The sequence below is a fragment of the Gymnoscopelus braueri genome (assembly GCF_963280865.1).
Source record: "Gymnoscopelus braueri genome assembly, chromosome: 14".
Classification (NCBI taxonomy): domain Eukaryota; kingdom Metazoa; phylum Chordata; class Actinopteri; order Myctophiformes; family Myctophidae; genus Gymnoscopelus; species Gymnoscopelus braueri.
Window position 1 is genome coordinate 53,872,977 of NC_137619.1, and position 23,051 is coordinate 53,896,027.

Here is a 23,051-nt window from a genome sequence, read left to right on the forward strand (position 1 = left end):
TGCATGAACTCTGGATCTTGGCAGAGGGATGATGTTGAGCTGATGATGGCGTTGATGACAGCACCTAAAGTAGGGAATCGTGCTAGTGGCATCTGCCGCATCTTCGACATGAAGTCTACCACAATGTGAGTGGCAAGAGTAGACTTCGGACTACATTGAGTGAGGTCAAGTCCAGGCTCAATCTCACTGACAAGTTTTGACTTGTTGACATGAGCTGGAAGGTCACCATCAAACAGGGCAGATGCTGGGAGCACATCATGAGTAAGTACCTGCCGGATGTTCATGCCCCGCTCCTTAGCAATGTCCATACTTATTTTTCTTTTATGCTCAGGCCGTTGCTAAGATGGTTCAATAATGATTCTGAGGTACCATGGGTAAATATGGAGAAGCACATTGTATCTCCATATACATTCAAAGATATCCTCTTTTCTGGTCTATCCCAAAGCTTTTGCCAGACTAAATTCGGCCCAATTATAGCACATTCAATTTATGTTTGGAAACATATTGCCGAAATGGGACAGTGGGACACAAAATGGCACCTAGATACCCCTATTTTTGATAATAACTCCTTACTGTTGGGTGGGAAACCAGTCACATTTCCCAACTAGCAAAGACAAGGTATTCACAAACTATCTGACATATACAGCGAATACGGCCTCAGATCTTTTCAAGAGCTCAAACAAATCTATAATGTCCCTAGTACAGCCTTCTTTTTTTATTTACAGTTGCGCACTGCAATGCGCACATATGGTGTCCCATGGAATCAACCTTTACTAGTCCATCCCTTGATGCTTATAGTAAGAGGCATAAATGTTAAAAGTGGCTTTGTTTCTGGGATATATAATAAAATACAAGGAAAATTAAACAAAATTACAGGAAACATAGATTTAAAAGATTATAACGCCTGCATAAATTGGCAGAATGTATGGGATAATATTCCGTTAACTTCCCGTAATTATAATAATCAACTAACTCATTACAAACTGATACAAAGATTTTATTTGACACCCAGGAAACTCTGCCAAATCAAACATCTACAAAGTCCTTTATGTTCTCTATGTCCGCAAAGAGCCATGGGAACATATGTACATATGATGTGGGAATGTCCAGGAGTACTAGCTTTTTGGGCCAAGGTTGCACTATTTCTCACTGACATAATGGAGATAAATATACCTTGTTTGCCACACATTCTATTATTAAATGATGATTCATCTCTAAGATTAACACCTCATAAAAAGAGTGTTTTTGGCTGGTTTAACGGCAGCAAAGAAAATGCTTGTAATGAGATGGAAACCACCTCACAATCTCAATATTTACCGTTGGAAGTTGTCCTTCTACGAAGTCTTGAGATTAGAGGCATCTAGTGCTAGAGCACAGGGCGCAAGGACAGAATCGATTCAAATTTTACTTACTGCGGCCCAGAAGGTTAAATCAGTACTCCACTAGGTTGAACACATGTACTCTGACATCTGAGACTGAACAAAAAGAATGTTGTTATTTTTTTTGTTTTTGTTTTTTTATTTTGTTCTGTTTCGTTTGTTTCCCTTCCATTCACTCTAACAAGATTAGAGGGTATCTAACAAACACAATTATGATTTACTTTGATTTTTCACTTCATTGCATTATCAGAAAAAAATATTTTATTATTTATATGTATACATCATGGTTTCACCGTCCTATAATGTCTGTGCGAACCCGGGGGTCTGGTAGGGGCGGGGGGTTTAAGAAGCGACCTGGGCTCTCTAGCAGCCACAGGATCAGAGGATACAGTACATGACTATATGAACTGAAAAGACACTTTCGTATGTCACTGTGAGTAACTGTATGAACTGCTTACCCACACAAATGTGATATAATGTCTGTCACCTCTGAAAGCTTGTTTTAAAAAAAGATAAAATAAAAAAAAGTTGGTCACAAAAAAAAGCAATGTCCATACTCCTATTGCCTCAGCCATGTCTTTGGGTGAGACTAACTTCTGCTCCTTCATAATGGTTGTTGGTGTCTTCTGTGGTTGCTTGTTGAACTGAGGTAGCTTCCTCTTTGATATGGTTGTGCTCATTTTCTTGGTCTTCTCGACTAACCTCTCCTGCCTGTATGAACAGTAGACACCCTTCCCATTTTTGAGACAGTTGAGCAAGCGTGGAGCGACCCTTCTGTCAACAGCCTGCTTTGTAAGCAGATTGTGCAGTGGCACTGCAGGCACATTGACCGTCATTGAGTATGGGTTTTGCCGCAGCTTTGCCACATTCTGGTTGAATGTAAGGCGGCAAGTGGTGCTCAGTGCATGCTGGAGATGGCATTCTGTCTGTTTCATGGTGTGGTTGTTGTTGAGAAGGTTGAGGACATTGGTGATCGACCCAATCTCGTGAAACAAGAGCTCAAACTCTGCCACAACATTTGCATTGTGTGTGGCTGAACAACCCACTGGCCTATAGAGAAGCGCCGGTAGAGCTCAGGATGTGTGAACTCTAGCACCTTGATTTGTTCAAGATACCATGAGCCATGACGCAGGTAGTTTATACAGTCACATTCTGCAAATATCGGCATAGAGTCCTCGACAGCAGCAGCATGTAGATTCCAGTTTCCTTCTCTTTCAGAGACGACAGCATTCTTGATGACGGCCACCAACTCCAGCCAAACTCTGACTTGGCCTCATACTCCTTCTCAAACTCCAGAAAGTCCTGATTCAACTTCTCTACTTATCCAATCAGGGCCTCAAACTGCTCTGGGCAATGTTCAGTGCCTCTACCTGTGCTAGCACTGGATATGCAGCTTTGTCCTTGTTGTGCCAGAACATCTCCCACTGGAGTGACCTGATCACATCCTCCACAATCAGCATCCCAGTGAGAGCCCGGACATAATGGCTGCCGTTTAACATTGACTCTATCACACCAGGTCCAAACACGGCACACTCAACCAGTGTGTCATCCGGGCTAGAACCTCGAAGCAGTTTTCCCTGGCATCTGAGCAGAACACGAGTCCAATGGAAAGGGCCCATGCAGAGGAAGCGATCCTTGAACTGTTCTGTCTTGTGCAGGTAAATATCTACAGCCGGGGCGAACATGCCTTCATCGCACCATATCGCCATTGATGCCTGATTTTGTTGTCTACGGTAGCAGTGAGGACAGTAGCACGCTCAGTGATGGGTCTTGGTATGACAGGGAGGAAGCCAACACGCATTATCGGCACCACAGTAGATGAGACAAGTGTGCGCATCACTCCACTGTGAATGTTATACACAAGTATTTGGAAGAGACTCTTGTGATCTCTCACCCAGTTCTCCCCATGGTCAAAACAATATCAGAAATGAATTATACATGTCAGAATTAGTTGAATTAGTCTTCTTGCACCTGTTTTTAGTCCTAACAATGGCCAAGTTATGGTAAGGTCTTCGGAATAGCAAAATGACCTTGACTATGACCTTCCAAGGTCAAGATCACCCAAAATGGTCATAACAATATCAGAAATGAATTCCCCACCCCACAATTAGTCAAAATGGAGGTATTGCATGTATATATACACTCAGAAACAAAAAAGTTCGATTTTCATCATAGCCGATGGCGGACATATTTGATTTGGCCATTGCGCCATTCGTGGCACTATGGCGGACGAGCACCTCGTTGATTTTTCATGTCTAGGTACCCATTGACTCAGTTCAAGTGAGAAATTCCCCTCACACCAAGTTGCGAACGGGTCTACAGGCCAGGTACAGGATTATTAGCTGTGCGATCTATTTTATATACACTAAACCAGGGGTGTTCAACGTTTTCAGGCCAAGGACCCCCTAGCTGAGAGAGAGATGAAGCATGGACCCCCTCTATATAGTTTTTAACTTGTGCTGCTCTTTTTTCCCTCTAGACCTATTACTATTTTCCAAAAATAGCCGATCTACAAGCTCACAACGCCTCGCAGCGCGAGGCGTTGTGAGCTTGTAGATCTGCTTTTTTTGGCTCAAGTTCTCCTCAGAAAAGGGATGCTAGGGTTCAAGTGGTTAATGTAAAAAAAATTATATATATATCACACAAAGATTTGGCGGACCACCTGTACTAACTCTGAGGACCCCCTAGGGGTCCCGGACCCCCTGTTGAAGACCCCTGCACTAAACATTAAAATATGGATATGGATAATATGGATTGAGACTCACCTGAACCAATTGAAGATCAATTATCTTGTTTTTTCCCAAGTCCATCATTGTGTAACTTCCAAATTTAGCACAATGGCCTTTTAAGGAAATTGTAATATTAGATGAAATCTTACTGTGATAACATTTCAATGATCCACCTGTATCCGCTTCATAGATAAAGAAAAAGAAAGATTTTTACCGGGGCTGTCAGCTCGCATGTCCCCGCCAAGAATTGTTCCCAGCTCTGGCTGTGGCTGCTGTAGCATCTCCAACTGTGACCTTTTCCAGTTATGGACTATGGCTGGCTTAATGACACTTTTTGCATGCCTTAGGAAGCTATTGTAGGAATGCATCTGCAAGTGCTATTTCAAGATAAGCCAAAGCAAAGTCGTTAGACATTGATGAATATATTCAACGACTGAGAAATTATATATTTGATGTACCTGTTGAACTTTTGAAAAAGATGCTCCAGAGAGGTAAATTGCAGCAGAAAGATTGAAGTTGCCAGCTGGAGTATATCCATGTTCAGGCTGGCTCGTCCACTTTTTCTCATAGTTGCAATAAGTGCATTCATAGAGAACAGTTAGTAGTGTCCCTTTTGTTCTTTTTTGAATTACCAATTCACCCTGGCACACTGTACAAGTCCGGAAAAGGTCCATAATTTTTGACTCATACACTATGTATTTTTTTTCTTTATGGGCTGGTGTGGATTGCACTTCTCTGTAAAAAAAAAGAAGGACATAAGGCAAGATGTTTAGACAACATGAAATGACTATTCACATGATTATAGCTTTTATTTACTTTAGAGCAGTATTTCTCGTACATTGTAGTGTCATCGTCAACACTTATCTACCGAACCACACAAGACAATACTATTTTCTTTGTGCGTTATAATTGAAAAAAATATATATATCAAGGGTGTTATAATTATCCAATCGACAAGTGTTGCATCGCACAAAGCACGTTGCAATTACACGTGATGTGAGCTTTCTTATCATATGTTTTTTAATAGCTGCTGGGTACAGTGCCTTTCAAAACTATTGCCCTCACACCCTTCACCTTTACCAATTTTTGTTTGGTTACAGCCTTATTCCAAAATTGATGATCATTATTTGTTTTACTCAACACTGTATAATTTCTGGAAACTCACAAGTGCATAAATATTGACCCTCTTGCTATGACACTGAAAGTTGAGTTTAGGTGCCTTCGTCATTCGTAAATGCAAGAAGTTTGAAACCATAGTTTGTCCAGGTGGAGCTGATCACATGGACAAAATGAGCAATTGGGGAGATGGGTCTTGGGTTCTTGGTAATTTTGTCATTACGGGGAACAGTGTGGAGAATGTAGAGTAACAGTAATTATGTAATCCATTAACCCTGCAAGACCCGCTGTTGTAATAATACAACATTTGTATTTTATCAAAAAGAGTGTATAAATCATTTGTTTCCCTGTTATTTTTTCACCTAAACATCATCATTGGATCCTATTGTTTAGTCTTGCAATGTCATTCGCCAGGATATTTGCATATAAATACCCCCCACATAGGCAGGAAACGTCACAACTTCAAAATCCTTGTAGGAAGAAAAATCTCTTTTTCACTGGACAGGATTCCTCACAAAAAAGTAAGTAAAATGTCTGTAATAATTTTTTGGGTGATCATTAGAATGTCTAGAACGTGTACATATCTTGTTATTGTGAAAGATATCCCCCAAATGTAAATTAGAGCATGCTTTATGCTTGTTGTATTTTTACAACATTGGGTCATGGTGGTAGCAAATAGCAATGCACCTGTTCAGCTGGCAGAGTGGAGTGGAGTCTTATTAGTTTTCACAATACATTTATACAGTTATATGTGTATTTTCCCCACATTGCATTATTTATATATTGTTGAAAGTTAGGGCAAAATTATGTTAATAATGAATACACTTATTCCACATAATATCTGTAACCTGGTAAATAAGAATGATACTAGGCCTCTCTGTCTAAGAGCATAACAGGGAGACACCGAGAGGTGGGAGGAGGAGAGAGGTTAGCAAAGGTGGGGGTCTCATTAGCGTTGGATCCCCCTTCTATTCACAGTGGAGCTGGCTCTATCATTCTCTCTTTCTCTCTCTCTCTGTGAGCCTCTACTAAGGGTAATAAATTATGGGGCTTGTCATCTACTAGCAGATAACAGGGTCTGCAAAGGTGGGGGTCTCATTAGCGATAGATCCCCCCGGCAATTCAAAGTGATGCTAGCTCTACCATTATCTTCTCTCTCTCTAAGCTCCAACCTAATACAAATCATGTTTATGTTTTAGGTTGTCATGAAGCTACCTTGCAGAACCATAGCCTAGAGCAGCGCTACTCAACCCGCGGCCCGCGGGCCGCATGCGGCCCGAACGCAGCGTCTTGGCAGCCCCCTCATGGTCAAAAAAAAAAAAAAAAGTTTTTTTTTAAGCACCGGATAACATTTTTCAAAAACAAACAGACAGACATACATACAGGTGCGTCAATTGTTACAGGTATAATGCATAGTTTTCTATGCATTTCGGGTTTTTGGGGGGGTTTGACCCCCACATTTTTCCGGCCGCGCGGCTTTGCCGCGCGCCCAGGATAGGTGTCCCTTATTTCAATCTCTGGGAGTTGGCAACCCTAACCTTGCCATACCTTAGCTTTTGCTGAACTGATGCCACTGGACATACACACAAAATAAACTGGTACAGAGAAAATAATATGATGTCAAAATGTACATTTTCTTGTGTGTTACAAAATCGAAAAATCCAAAATAGGACCGTCATTTTTATGGCGGCCCCTTGGACTTTTGGTATTTTGCTGAGTGGCCCCTGAGCCATCTTAAGTTGAGTAGCCCTGGCCTAGAGAAAATCGCCCTGAGACAGGGATAGAAATGTTTAAATGAGTAACTATGGGTTTCAAACAATGGTGTTCACATATACACATATCAAATATTTAATAACCTGTATATGGGATTATATTAGTGTTTACTAAAGTATGTATTAACTTATAAGTCGAGAAATATGATTAGTTAGCTATAATCTGTGAAAAAAATGGAAATGATGTCATATACCAAAGGTCACTGAGTTGTGTTGACCGATAGACGAACCCACTGTCGCCTGTGGCAACATGTGCATGGGGGGGAAGTCCCTCTTTAAGGACAACGAGTTCACACGTGCGTAGACTGACTAAGACACCTGTGTACATGTGACTTACCAGCGACAAACATGTGTAATCATAAAAGTACATGGTGCCCGAACCCAGTTGACCCTGGTTGTCACTCATTCTGAGGTAAACTCAGTGAACTATCAGCCAGAATTTTGGTATAAATACAAGGTGAATTTTGATGTAGAAGGAGCGGAGAACGAGGTCACTGGATTTACGGCCGGTCAGCCCCGCTTCGGCGGGGCTCGGCGACACTTAGAATAATTTTGGACTTTTGATCTTTCGGACTTAGCCTCTGGAACTATTCTTGATCCCAATACTTAGAACTTTTATCGACACTTTGGGTTCAGAGGTTTTTTATTTTACAATACATTTTTAATTATTTTTTGACTTGAACTGACTGATTGACAAACGACTGACTTTATCTGGAACGTTGGGGCTTTTTAACCATTATGCTAGTTTTGGGAGAAAAACTATATTTTTCCATTATTACTTAAAATATACTTTTGAGGTCTTTTTGGTGTACTTTTTATTTTTTATATCTACCTGTACCTTGTAACTGATTTCTACCGAGAGAAATAAATATCTTATAAAAGATAAATATGTTTTAAATTGTATCTCTCCTTTCACGAGAACCCTGGAATGATACAGTAAGACACAACGCTCTCGCATTTACGGCTGATACACGCATCCACGCATTCATTTTACGATCCACACGGTCACGACTCTTTTCTGTTCTGGCCCCACAGTGGTGGAATGAACTTCCCACTGATGTTAGGACAGCAGAGTCACTGCCCATATTTCGCCTATTTTGTCTCATCTGTTTAAGGAAATAGGTAGCTGATATATTGCACTTTTACCTTAGCGCTAGGTATACTCTTGGTTGCTTGTTTTTGCAGAAAATGCACTAAAGACTTCTGGTGATTAGTAGTTTTCGTTCCCTACCTATGTTGAATACACTTATTGTAAGTGGCTTTGGATAAAAGCGTCTGCTAAATGACTGTAATGTAATGTAATGTAATGTAATACATAAAACACACCTCACGATTACTACGGGGGATAGATGACAGGGAGGAATTATGCGAATTGTTCATAGCTGTTGGATTTTAATGACGCTATAATTAAAAAACCGGAGTAAGGGAGAAAAAGAGTAACTCAGCTGGTTAGTAACCACCTGCGTTCTGACCAGCTCTGATAGATGATTAGAGTGAAGGGAGGTACTGCGCAAATACCTGCCCGTTCTATAGCTAAGCGGATATCGGAGCTCGTAAATAATTCTAAGTCGTAATCAGATGGCTATAATTGTTTGACGATACTGTGTTCGAGGAGGTAACACTCTGACCCTGTCATTTATTTTCAGAAAGGCAAATCGAGATTCGAGACGAGTTTTGAATGGAGACCTCAGTGTGTGTCCGCCCACTGACAGTGACACTATACTGAATTGTGTATTACTGTCGGGGGGACACATTACTGACCGTCGCTATTTATAGGCCTGTGGATATAAAATAGGGAGCCCGGCCTTTCGGCTCTCCCCCTTCCTCAGTAATTAGGAGGTGCTAAATAAGCCCTGGCTATTTTGCTTCAAGGACAAAACAGTGTCTTTGTCGGCACATTATTTATTGAAAGGGGTCCACGTACTGACCGGACGAATCTGACTTTTGCACTTGTGCCAAAACTTAACCCATTTCCTTGAAAGCTATCGGCCGAGTCGCTAACGTTCAGTGGATCCGTGATCTTTAGATTTGACAGATAAACTGAACTGTCAAAACGCCAGCGAGTGAAGGACAGTTTGACATATGTCTGTCTCTCAATCGTACCTTAGATAAAACCCTTTTTGAGCAGAGGGTCTCGTCTCAAACATTAGCCGAGAGTGTGTGTGGGAATTGAGACCGGATGGTTTATATGGGAGTCTGCCCACAATGACCTACAATTGGTCTTTCGGCTGACATGCCGGGTGACATCTGGTTTTAATTCTCTCACTCGCCACTCGCTTCAATATATACATATACATATACATATACATATACATATACATATACATATACATATACATATACATACACACGCACACACAGACACACACACACACATCATTTTGTAACCAATTGTACTCGGAGACAAATATACTGAATTAGCTTATAATATTGCATTGCCTATAATTGCCTATAAACATTGTGGTAATGTTTGTGATTAGCAATCAGTGTATGGTAATTGTTCATATGGGAGTCGCCCAGTTAAGACTCTCTCATCATTGTTCATGTGATGGGTGTTGGGGATTGCCCGCTTACAGCCATCCTCAATCCCTTTGTTAGGCTAAGCACCATCAGTGATGATGGTGCTTAGCCTTTGTGAGGATAAGCAAAGCACAATAGGTTGGCCAGACAGTATTGTGTGACTTGTGAAATATGTACCTGCAGTGAGATGTGCTACTAATGTACTAAAGGTATGTCTTTATTTTCATTTCAGAATGCCACAACCAAGGAGAGAGCCTCGCTTCACTGCAAGGGATGTGTTGGATATTGTAATGAATGGAGAGAGTGATCGAATAAAATAAAACAAATCTTAAAAATATGGCTTATTGATGTTATTATTCATAATGTACTGTTCTGAGGCCAACTATTATTCATAATGTATACTGTTCTGAGGCCAAATGATAAACCATAACCATATAAATGAACCCTCAAGTTGTTTTAGTGAAGTATATAGACATTTGCCATGTTATTCTGACAGTGAGTAAAAATGGCCCACAGGAAATTCTGCTACCCGTTAGACCCAATGTTGTAATATTACAACATTTCAATAAAACCTTACGAAAATATATATTTTTTAAAACATTTTATTTTCCTCTCCAAAGTACTCCTACAACACCATCTGAAAGGTTGAAACATTTTTTTTGCAAGTAGAAATATATCCGGGTCTTGCAGATGATCATTATTTGTTTTACTCAACACTGTATAATTTCTGGAAACTCACAAGTGCATAAATATTGACCCTCTTGCTATGACACTGAAAGTTGAGTTTAGGTGCCTTGAAGGTCCATAAATAAAGTGGTCTTCGTCATTCGTAAATGCAAGAAGTTTGAAACCATAGTTTGTCCAGGTGGAGCTGATCACATGGACAAAATGAGCAATTGGGGAGATGGGTCTTGGGTTCTTGGTAATTTTGTCATTACGGGGAACAGTGTGGAGAATGTAGAGTAACAGTAATTATGTAATCCATTAATAAGGCTCTAACATAAGCAATTGTGGAAAAAGTGGAGGGGGCTCAATACTTTCCCACGGCACAGTAAAGGATAAAAGTGAGAGTGATGCTGCAGTTATATATTTTGCTTTGGACATCATAGACACAATTTTGGAGAGACAGCGGGATCCCAAAACGGCGTTGGCGGCCGCCGTGACTCCGCCGTGGCGGAGACAGGCCCGCCACGCGTCCGTCGCACCCGCTGTGGCGGAGACGCGACCGCCACTGACAGCCACTGACCACCACGGACCCGCCACTGACAGCCACACCCGCCGCGCCTCCGCCAAACCCACCGCGGCGGAGACGCACCTGCCGCCACACCCGCCGCGCCGCTACGGCTGCCGCGCCTCCGCCACTGACAGCCACTGACCGCCACTGACAGCCACTGACCGCCACTGACAGCCACTGACCGCCACACCCGCCGCACCTCCGCCACGGCGGCCGCTCCTCCGCCACTGACAGCCACTGACTGCCACTGACAGCCACTAACCAGCCACGGACCGCCACTGACAGCCACTGACCGCCACTGACAGCCACGGACCGCCACTGACAGCCACAGACCGCCATGGACCCGCCACTGACCTGTGGCATATTTTGCGCATTTAAGGCGGTTACACACCGGCGAAGACAGAGCAGTTGAGATTTCATTAGGCCAGATATCTCTCATTTTTACTTGGATTCTTATCATTTTAATGTTTCTATGATCTGTCAAGTTTATATTTTCCGGTGTATCAGTCATGAATGTATTTTAATTTAGTTTATAATTTATTATAATGTCAAAGATATCAAGCCGGGGTTTTCCATGCGTAATTACGCACGTGGTCTGCTCTTTTTTTCCCCCTCTACACCGATATCTCTTTGCCAAAAATAGCCGATCTACAAGCTCACACTCTTTGCCAAAAATAGCCGATCTACAAGCTCACAACGCCTCGCGCTGTGAGTTATATCTATCTATCTATCTATCTATCTATCTATCTATCTATCTACATATATATATATATATATATATATATATATATATATATATATATATATATCTGTCAAGCTCTTTGCCAAAAATAGCCGATCTACAAGCTCCAACGCCTCGCGCTGCGAGGCGTTGTGACCTTGTAGATCGGCTACTTTTGGTGTGAGTGAGTGTGTTCCGACGGCCTTTGTCTGTCTGTCTGTCTGTCTGTCTGTCTGTCTGTCTGTCTATCTATCTTTTGTTTACGTGGTCTGCTCTTTTTGCCAGACCCAAGGGGTCGGGCTTACATGAGGCTTTGTACCTGTTTCGTCCATACATGGGCATGGTCACTTTGTCCTCCGGCCCCAGCCCAAAAAAATTCTGTCCCCCAAAAAAGTCTGTCCATACATGGGCATAGAAGGGACACACGTCGTGCGAAGCCCGGCCATTCATGGGCATAGACACAGGCTGACACGTCATGTGAAGTCTGGGTCTGGCAGAACCAGGTCTCCTGGTCTTTTTTCCCTCTACACCGATAGCTCTTTGCCAAAAATAGCCGATCTACAACCTCACAACGCCTCACGCTGCGAGGCGTTGTGAGTAAATCCTCTAATAGTGACCTCTATTCAATCAAAAACCGGCCCTCTATTAATTACCGGGAGCGCCTTGAAATAAGCAATTAAAAGCCTCCCTTCTAATAGAAGCCGACCCTTCTATTACAATCCTCTTTTTTTCCCTCTTTTTTTTAAAGTCTGAAGACTCTCGCCTCGGCTACTATATACGCCTGCCGTCGGTTCAAATCACCGTGACACAGAGTAATGTATAAGACAACATTTCAGTAAAGTACTTGAGTAAATGTACTTAGTTACTTTACACCTCTGCAGACGAGCTGCACAGCGTCCGTTCTGGGCGAGCAGCGTTGCAAGATTCTGCGAGAGATTAAGCAACACTGCTAGTGGCAACGAGGTCTATGAAAACAAGCCGCGACCACCTGTAAATACACATTAGGCCTACACAGTATTCCATGCGCTTTCTCTCTCCCTCTCTCTCTCCCTCTCTCCTCTCTGGGGTCCACGGCCAAATAAGCTACATATAATTTGTGGGGTACCTGACAGCATGAAGGTGTCCCCCCCCCCCTCCTCTGAATGGAACAACTACCGTAACAGCGGAATTTTACACGTGCGTAATTACGCACGTATACGTGCATGTTGTAGCATAATAATACACAACGTGTACTGTACCTATATAGCTCACTGTAGGCTAACATTCTTGGGGGTCTTCTTAGGGACCCCCAAGCTCCTCCTTAGCGCCACCTATGGAGCGGTTTCAGAAAAGAAAAAAGGAAACTTAAAACAAAGACAGCGGTTTCAGAAAATAAAAAAGGAAAAAAGGAAACTTAAAAAAAAGACAGCCGCTGTTGGCATAGGCTATCAGGTCGATTTCGGATACCGCTGTCACTCTATAGGCTATACCTGCCAACCTCAGACCGTCAGATAAAATGACACTTCTGTTCTGGGGGGGGGGGGGGGGGGGGATGTCCATCAGTGTGGACGATTATTGTTATGCAGTTATATTTATCGTACTTTGGTGTGAACAGACTTTATAGGTTCGACAGCTTCGACTCATCTGCCTAAACGTTCAAATTCCAAATATGAATTGCTTACCCCATGGCCAGGGATGTTAAAATTATGTTCGGGCCCTCCAAAGTACTTGTCTCGTCCGTATTGTTCAATAAAATACTTTAATCCGATCGGTGGCCATTGTCTCATAATGTATATGAGTGCAATACACCTCTCAACCAATGGGGTCACGTATTTGAAAGCACATAGAGAAAATACGGAAGAAATGTCCACCAATCCGATTCAAATGTTTTTTATTGAACAATACAGAAGATACTGGTATTAATGAGTAAACGTCCATAAATGTAACATCCTTGGCCATGAGGTCAGCACTTTATTTATTTGATATATGAACGTTTATGTGATTTACGGTCTAAAAAGGGAGACATTGCAAACAACAGGTTGAAGTTCATCCATGACTGTCATATGACATTGATGTTTCAGGACTAAACTCGTTCATGATTAGGCTACGCCGTTCTCAAATAGATTAGCCAAAATAAATAAAATACTGCGGCACTTGGGTATGCACGTTTTATTACTTAATGCTTTGATAAGGGCAGTCAATCCACATAATCAAAGCTGTAACGTTATGCGTTATGAGCATATCAATCAATGAAATTAGATATTAAAGAAAGGAGCCCCACAGTCCGTGTATTATGGCCGGTCCAGTAAAGCAGCTGTACAACTTAATCAAAATGTTTTAAAATTTCCAAATTTCATACAAATCTTTTGAAATAACCAGATCTACAAGCTCACACAAGCTACGCATTGTGACATTGTAGATTGGATTGATGCCAATGAAAGTTATTAGCAGAACCTTTTTTTTTCTTCGAATTTTTATTATTTTATTTTGTTGACTTCAGAGCCATGTTTTTCGAATGCAAAATTTAAGCTGTGATAAAGTTAATTTTGAAGTTATTAAATGATATTTATTTCCATTTAAAAAAAAAAGACAAATGTCTGAGATGTGTTTTTGCTCCAAAAAAATTACCGAAAATTGTATCAAAGTCCGGCTTTAACCCTCTAAGACCCATCGATCCCTTTTGGAAACAATTATATTTTATAAAGAAAGATGTTTAAATCTTTTTTTTTTCTGTTATTTTTTCACCTCTAAATCCTCATTGGGTCCTATTGTTTAGTCTTACAATGCCATTGGCCAGGATATTTGCATATAAATACCCCCCACAGAGCAGGGAATCATCACAACTGGAAAAATCTCTGTTGGAACAGATCTCCTTTTTTCTCTGGAAGATATTCCTCACAAAAACGTAAGTAATATGCCTGTAATAATTGTTTTGGTGAACATTACAATGTCTAGAACATGTACATATGTTATTATTGTGAAATATATGTCCCAAATTTAAATTAGAGCTTGATTCATACTTGTGTCTTTTTGGAATCGTTGGGCCCTCTTGGTTGCAAAAAATACAAGGGCAGGCCTAATGTTCACCTGCTACTGTTCAGCCTTATATATAGTTTTCACAATAGATTTAAACAGTTATATGTGTATTTCCCCCACTTTGCATTACTATATATATATATATATATGTTGACCTCGTTACATCTGGTTGACAACTTGACCGTGCCAGAGAAGGACAAGAAGGACAAACTCTGGAAACTCCGACCATGGCTGGATTCGTTCAGAGAGAAGTGCCTACAGGTGGTTCCAGAAGAGCACAACTCTGTGGATGAGATGATGATTCCATTCAAGGGAAGATTCAGTTCCATCAAGCAGTACATGAGAGGCAAGCCACACCCCTGGGGCTTCAAAGTGTGGGTCAGAACGGGGATCAGTGGCGTCATCTGTGACTTTGACGTTTACCAAGGGAGCATCGATGGCGTACGAGCCAAATCTGAACTTGGCTTGTCGGGGGATGTCGTCATGAAGCTTGCTTCGACACTGCCCAGCGGGCAGAACTACAAGATATACGCAGACAACTACTTCACATCTGCTCCACTGGTAGAGAGGCTCCTTGGTCGCGGCATTCACTACACGGGGACAGCAAGACAGGTAATGACCACAATGATAACAAGTTATATGCTTTTAGTAATCCTTTTCATATTGCTTCTGTATGTGTGCTTCTGTACAACTTACTAATAAAACCATTAATTCTTTCATTCAATCACACAGGTCCGCCTACCAAACCTCACCCTCGAAGATGACAAAAGCTTGAAGAAGAAGGGGAGGGGGGCCTTTGACTACAGAGTCGAGAAGGACCAGAGCATTGTTGTGGTCAAGTGGTTTGACAGCAGGGCAGTCACTCTTGTCTCATCCTTTGCTGGAGTGGACCCTGTGGATGTTACTCAGCGCTGGGACAAGGCCAGAAAGACCTACATCGATGTTCAAAGGCCATACATCGTGGGACTCTACAACAAGAACATGGGCGGTGTGGATTTGCTGGACTCCCTCACAGCCTTGTACAAGTTCCCTCTGAAAGCCCGTCGCTGGTACATGTACATCTTCTGGCACACCATCTACCTTGCTGTGGTCAACGCCTGGCTGATCTACAAACGGGAGTGCCAAGCTCTCAAGGTGCCACGGAAAGACGTCCTGAAACTCAGACTCTTCCAGGCACAACTTGCATCCTCTCTCATTCTGGTAAGAATCAAGTTCTGTTTACCATATGCCATTTTAATATTTCACTGTTTGCATTATCTCAGACTTGTATCCTCATGAATCTTTGATGTGTATATTAATTTATTCTGTTCTAATCAGGTGGACACTGTCAGAACGCCAAAGAGGGGACGGCCATCTTCAGCTCAGAAGAGACAACTGGAAGAGAGTCCGAGCCACACTCCATACAAGGTGGCACGACCGCATCAGCCATCAGATGTTTGCAAAGACCAAGTTGGACACTTCCCAATGAAGACACAGAAAGGGCGCTGCAGGAGTACTGGTTGTTCAAGTTACACCAGTATGAGCTGCGACAAGTGTGATGTCCGCCTGTGCATTGCAGAAGGGAAAAACTGTTTCTGGGACTATCACCACTGAAAAGAAAGTGATTGGGGGTGCCTGTGTCATTTTGCAGAGCAGGTGTGAATTGTCAGGAATGTGCAGGGTCATATTGGGTGGAGATCAGTTTGCATCCTTTGATCAATGCAAATCAGTGAGTTGGCCAGACAGTATTGTGACCACTGACAATGGTTTAGGTTATTAGGTTTCTTTACTACATATATTGTACAGATTTTTATTTTGTTGTTCTTTTAATAAAATTCATTTAAAAATATGGCTTATTGGTGTTATTATTCATAATGTATACTGTTCTGAGGCTAAATATTATTCATAATTGATCTGAGGCCAAATAATAAACCATATAAATGAATCCTTAAGTTGTTTTAGTGAAGTAATTACACATTTGCCATGTTATCCTTAAAAATGGCCTATAGGAAATTTTGCTACCTGATGGACCCAACGTTTCCTTATGGAAACATTTGCGTAAAAACTTACCAAAACATAAAAAATAAAAAAACATTATATTTTCCTCTCCTAAGTACTCCTACAAGACCATCTGAAAGGTTTTTTTTTTTTTTTTGCAAGTAGAAATATATCCGGGTCTTACAGGGTTAATGGACATTTTAACATAAATGGAGATCTTCATTCTTCCGTGCCCTCTTCATCAGTGTCATCATTTGTTGGGATTTCAGGTCGAATAACTGTCTCCCATGTTATTTTCGCTGATCCACCTTGCTGCATCTTGTCAGTGTTTAGATGAATAAGATGATTATTAATCAACATGTATATTAAATTAACCACAATATAGTCAGACTTTCTTTGCTCCTACATTAACGCTGCGGATTTCAACGCAACAACTTACTGTTATTGTTATTAGCACTTTAACAAATGGAAGGACGCTGTCAATACTGCTGTCAATACACTGTCGTACATTGAGTTTCTCTGACTGACAGCGGCCTAGAATGACGACATTGAGTTGCTTTTGGTCAGTAATCACTGAGGCCTACTAGATCCTAGGGGATTACTGACCCGTCAATCAACGTGCGCGCAACAGTGAGCTGTGACGGAACATCAACATAAATGTAATAAGGGTAATAATAATAATAATAATAATAATAATAATAATAATAATAATAATAATAATAATAATAATATTATTATTATTATATATGCTCAGATTTCACAGATGTTTTCTCGTTAATTAACCCACTGCTCACATCTCACTTGAAGTAGTATACGCATCAGTGGTGGAAAAAGTACATAGCCCAAGTATTGGTATCAAAATGTACTTAAAATACCAAAAGTACAAGTACTCGTTATGCAGAAGGTCCCATTTCACAAGTTTTCTAATGTATAATTGATTTGACGCAGCTGGCGTGATCGGTTGCTACGCGACGCAACAGCTGTGGAAACTGATTTTGGGTGATAATATTGAGTGGTTTTATTTGCGTACAAATAAAGGCTATATTGACATCTTCTAAATGTAACCTCAGAAATTCCTCTGTTACGGTAGTTGTTCCATTCAGAGGAGGGGGGGGGACACACCTTCATGTCAGGAACCCCACAAATTATATGTATTTGGCCGTGGATCCCAGAGAGGAGAGAGGGAGAGAGAAAGCGCATGGAATGCTGTGTTCTGCAGACAAGTAACCTAAATCAAATTTTGGGGGTCCTTGGCATGACAAGGACCCACACACGCCCCCCCTCGCCCCCCCACCAGCCCCCCAGTGTTATCCACACCTGTCAGCTGGTACAATTACCTAACATCGTTGCTTATCTGTGCGTCTGTGCGTATCAGTGTGTAACCAACATCTGAAGTGAACTGAGCTCCTGACCTCTGGTAGTTGAGTATAGTAGCATTCTTTTGTTATTTAGCAAGCTGCTAGTAGTGGTACCCTAAGTGCTTTTCTATTAGTATTGTATTATTAGCTTGTGTGGTAGTCTGTAGTTTATAGTTGTATTGTTTTTGTGCTTCAAGCAGTAGGCTAGTGGCACTCTGTAGTAGTAGAAGTAGTTTCACCCTGTATAGGCCACTTGATTGCCTTGTGAAGTGTGTCGTTTGGGCAGCACAGCTCAAGGGATAAATAGGCAGGTTGAGAGTATTCTCTTCAGTGTGTAACCAACATCTGAAGTGAACTGAGCTCCTAACCTCTGGTAGTTGAGTATAGTAGCATTCTTTCGTTATTTAGCAAGCTGCTAGTAGTGGTACCCTAAGTGCTTTTCTATTAGTATTGTATTATTAGCTTGTGTGGTAGTCTGTAGTTTATAGTTGTATTGTTTTTGTGCTTCAAGCAGTAGGCACTCTGTAGTAGTAGAAAGTAGTTTCACCCTGTATAGGCCACTTGATTGCCTTGTGAAGTGTGTCGTTTGGGCAGCACAGCTCAAGGGATAAATAGGCAGGTTGAGAGTATTCTCTTCAGTGTGTAACCAACATCTGAAGTGAACTGAGCTCCTGACCTCTGGTAGTTGAGTATAGTAGCATTCTTTTGTTATTTAGCAAGCTGCTAGTAGTGGTACCCTAAGTGCTTTTCTATTAGTATTGTATTATTAGCTTGTGTGGTAGTCTGTAGTTTATAGTTGTATTGTTTTTGTGCTTCAAGCAGTAGGCACTCTGTAGTAGTAGAAGTAGTTTCACCCTGTATAGGCCACTTGATTGCCTTGTGAAGTGTGTCGTTTGGGCAGCACTCCTGGCAGACGATTATCAATCAGTTGAAGTGGCCTTATACCACCAGCTGAAAGCGTGTCACTAATCATTGATTAGTGACATATATAGTAGTGTGATAGATATAGTAGTGTATAGTAGTATATGTTTAGTGATCTACAATGTGTTTTCTTCCTATTCCTGTCCTCTCTTCTTCCTGGTGGTCGCACAAACACTGGGTTACACCCAGATGTCGCGACACAACTAATCTCATCTATCCTACTCTTTCAACTCACGTCGAGCAAGTGGTAACGGGAGGGCTTTGGAATTGCCACTCGGCTGTGGTGGAAGGCAAATCTGCTTTCATCTCAGCCTACGCATCCTTGCTCTCCCTTAACTTCCTTGCTCTGACTGAGACCTGGATCAGACCAGAAAACACTGCTACGCCCGCGGCTCTGTCAGATGTGTACTCTTTCTCTCACACTCCCAGAGCCGTGCGGACAGGTGGTGGGGCTGGTCTGCTAATTTCCAGAAAATGGAAATACTCTCCTGTTTCACTGTCACAATTCTCTCCTACCTCATTTGAATTTCATGTGGTCACTGTTTCTCATCCAGTCAAGCTCACCATTGCAGTTGTTTATCGCCCACCGGGCCCTGCTGGTGGCTTCCTGGAGGAGCTGGACCATCTAGTCTCCCACTTCCCTGTCTATGGCTCTGGATTCATCCTTCTGGGTGACTTCAACCTCCCGACTGAGAAGCAGCTAGACCCACTACTTTCGTTTCTCGCCGCCTTTGACCTAGTTATTTCCCCATCTCCTCCTACCCATGAGGCGGGCAACCAACTGGACCTGATCTTCACCAGAGGCTGCTCTATTGCTAACCTGTCTGTCACTCCTCTTTCCAGTGAAAAGGGTAAGAAACTCTCTGATCACTACTTCATGTCCTACTCTCTCTCTCTCTCCTCTCCCCCCTCACAGCCCCTCCCTACCCACATGATTTCCTCACGTCACAATCTTCGCTCACTTTCCTCCACTGATCTTTCCTCTTCTGTTCTCTCTGCTCTCCCTGCCCCTGAATCCTTTGCTCTTCTATCCCCTGATACCGCCACAGATCTTCTTTTCTCTACTCTATCCTCTTCTCTCGACCATCTCTGTCCCCTCACCACCAGGCCTGCACGCCAAACTCCACCTGCCCCCTGGTCTTCGGATTCAGTGCGGACTGAGAGACGGAGTCTGAGAGCGGCTGAGCGCAAATGGAGAAATGGCAACCTCCTGGAGGACCTTCTCACCTTCCAATCTCTCATTTCTACTTTTTCCTCCTCTCTATCAGCTGCTAAAGCTGCTTTTTTCTGCACTAAAATTCGGGCTTCTGCTTCCAACCCTAAAAAACTCTTTGAAACTTTCTCCTCTCTCCTGCAACCACCACCCCCTCCTCCCTCCTCGTCCCTCCTCCCTGACGATTTCGCCAACTTCTTTGACAAGAAGGTGAACGATATCCGATCCTCCTTCCCTCCTCCCCCAGCTGGTGCCCTGCGCACTACCCACACCCGTCTGCCTGCCACCCCCCCTCTCTACCTTCATCTACTCCTCTTCCCCCCCCATCCCCTCTCTATCCCACTTCTCTCCCCTCTCCCCTAACGAGGTCCTTCTCCTTGTTACCTCTAGTCGCCCCACCTCATGCTCTCTGGACCCGGTCCCATCCACTCTGTTGCAGTCTATTGCACCTGAACTTCTTCCCTTCTTAACCCACCTTATTAACACCTCTCTGACATCTGGCTACTTTCCCTCTACTTTCAAGACTGCCAGAGTCACCCCCCTCCTGAAGAAACCGACACTTGACCCCTCTGAGATCAAGAACTACAGACCGGTTTCCCTTCTATCCTTCCTATCTAAAACTCTCGAACGTGCTGTCTTTAAACAACTGTCCTCCTATCTCCACCAGAACAACCTCCTGGACTCCAACCAGTCTGGGTTCAAAGTGGGTCACTCGACAGAGACTGCCATCCTGGCAGTGACGGAGTCGCTCCATGCCGCTAGAGCGAACTCTCTCTCCTCCGTTCTGATACTCCTGGACCTGTCTGCAGCGTTCGACACGGTGAACCATCAGATCCTCCTCTCCACCCTCGAGGGGATGGGTGTCTCAGGCTCTGCACTCTCCCTGTTTGCATCCTACCTGACGGGTCGCTCCTACCAGGTGATGCTGAGAGGGTCTGTGTCAGAACCACACAGGCTCACAACTTGGGTTCCCCAAGGCTCGGTTCTGGGTCCTCTTCTTTTCTCTCTCTACACTACATCTCTGGGTGCTGTCATCCACTCCCATGGCTTTTCCTACCACTGCTATGCCGATGACACCCAGCTGATCCTCTCATTCCCCCCCTCTGATACCCAAGTGGAGGCACGCATTGCTGCTTGTCTGGCTGACATCTCGGAGTGGATGTCGACAAACCACCTGAAGCTCAACCTGGACAAGACCGAGCTGATGTTCCTCCCGGGGAAGGGCTGTCCGCACCGAGACATGGCCATCACCATTGATAATGCTGTGGTGACCTCAACTCGGGCTGCGAAGAATCTGGGTGTGACCCTGGACGATCAACTGACGTTCTCGGCAAACATCGCATCAGTGACAAGGTCCTGCAGATTCCTCCTCTACAACATCAGGAGGATTCGCCCCTTCCTCACGGAGAAGGCAGCCCAGGTGCTCATCCAGGCTCTCGTCATCTCCCGCCTGGACTACTGCAACTCCCTCCTTGCTGGTGCTCCGGCATCTGCCATCAGACCTCTGGAGCTTGTTCAGAAAGCTGCGGCTCGTCTGGTGTTCAACCGCCCCAAGTTCTCCCACACAACTATCCTTCTCCGTTCTCTACACTGGCTCCCCGTAGCGGCTCGCATCCAGTTCAAAACCCTGGTGCTAGCCTATAGGGCAGTGAAAGGAACAGCTCCTTCTTACCTCCGGGCTATGGTTGATGCCTACACCCCTGCCCGACCACTTCGGTCTGCCACCTCGGGGCGACTGATTGCCTCGTCACTCAAGGGTCCTTCTGGCCGATCCACACGGTCACGACTCTTTTCTGTTCTGGCCCCACAGTGGTGGAATGAACTTCCCACTGATGTTAGGACAGCAGAGTCACTGCCCATATTGTGTGTGTGTGTGTGTGTGTGTGTGTGTGTGTGTGTGTGTGTGTGTGTGTGTGTGTGTGTGTGTGTGTGTGTGTGTGTGTGTGTGTGTGTGATCTCTGTTCTGTGTCACTGACCTGTCAAGCTTCGGGGGGCGGGGGGCGGACACACAGACAGACAGACAGATCGATCTACAAGCCAATCTACAAGCTCCATCGCCTCGCAGCGTGAGACGTTGTGAGCTTGTAGATCGGCTATTTTTGGTAAAGAGCTTGAGATAGATAGATAGATAGATAGATAGATAGATAGATAGATAGATATATAATTTATTATTCTTTAATTATTATTTATTCACCTTGGAGGGGACGTGTGGCGAGCGGGGTTGCGCATTTGTGTGTGTGTTACGGCCGCGGACCTTTGACAGACAGACAGACAGACAGACAGACAGACAGACAGACAGACAGACAGACCCAGGCCGTTAGAGCACACTCACTCACACCAAAAATAGCCGATCTACAAGCTCACTCGCAGCGAGGCGTTGTGAGCTTGTAGATAGGCTATTTTTGGCAAAGAGCTTGACAGATATAGACAGACAGACAGACAGACAGACAGACAGACCCAGGCCGTCAGAGCACACTCACTCACACCAAAAATAGCCGATCTACAAGCTCACTCGCAGCAAGGCGTTGTGAGCTTGTAGATAGGCTATTTTTGGCAAAGAGCTTGACAGATATAGACAGACAGACAGACAGACAGACAGACAGACAGACCCAGGCCGTTGGAGCACACTCACTATGATTTCGTTTTGATATAATTTCAACGGGGCATCATTCGAGAAGGCTTTCTGTCCGTCAGACATTCACTGTTTGTCATTATAATAATAATAATAATAATAATAATAACCATCTTATTGACTATATGCGTGGAGTGTGAGCTTGGAGATCGGCTATTTTTGGCAAAGAGTTATCGGTGTAGAGGGGGGGAAAAAGAGCAGACCACGTGCGTAATTACGCACGGAAAACTCCGGCTTGATATCGTTTTCCGGCTTGATATCGTTTGACATTATAATAAATTATAAAATAAATTATAATCAATTCATGACTGAAACACCGGAAAATATAAACTTGACAGATCATAGAAACATTTAAATTATAAGAATTCAAGTAAAATTTACAGAGATCTGGCCGTATGAAATCTCAACTGCTCTGTCTCACGGTCGGGACTCGGGACCATGGCTTGGCTGTCAGTGGCAGTGGC

The 23,051-nt window shown here is 43.2% G+C and overlaps 1 protein-coding gene across 1 annotated transcript; it reads left to right on the forward strand.

Annotated features, from left to right (window-relative positions):
• Positions 1-14,633: 14,633 nt before the first annotated feature.
• LOC308100712 (piggyBac transposable element-derived protein 3-like) lies at positions 14,634-16,741 on the forward strand (the record flags this gene model as incomplete). Its single annotated transcript, XM_080449780.1, has 4 exons — positions 14,634-15,098; positions 15,219-15,686; positions 15,804-15,935; positions 16,733-16,741. The coding sequence occupies 4 exons, from the start codon at positions 14,634-14,636 to the stop codon at positions 16,739-16,741; spliced, it is 1,074 nt and encodes a 357-aa protein (XP_080305906.1).
• Positions 16,742-23,051: the final 6,310 nt, after the last annotated feature.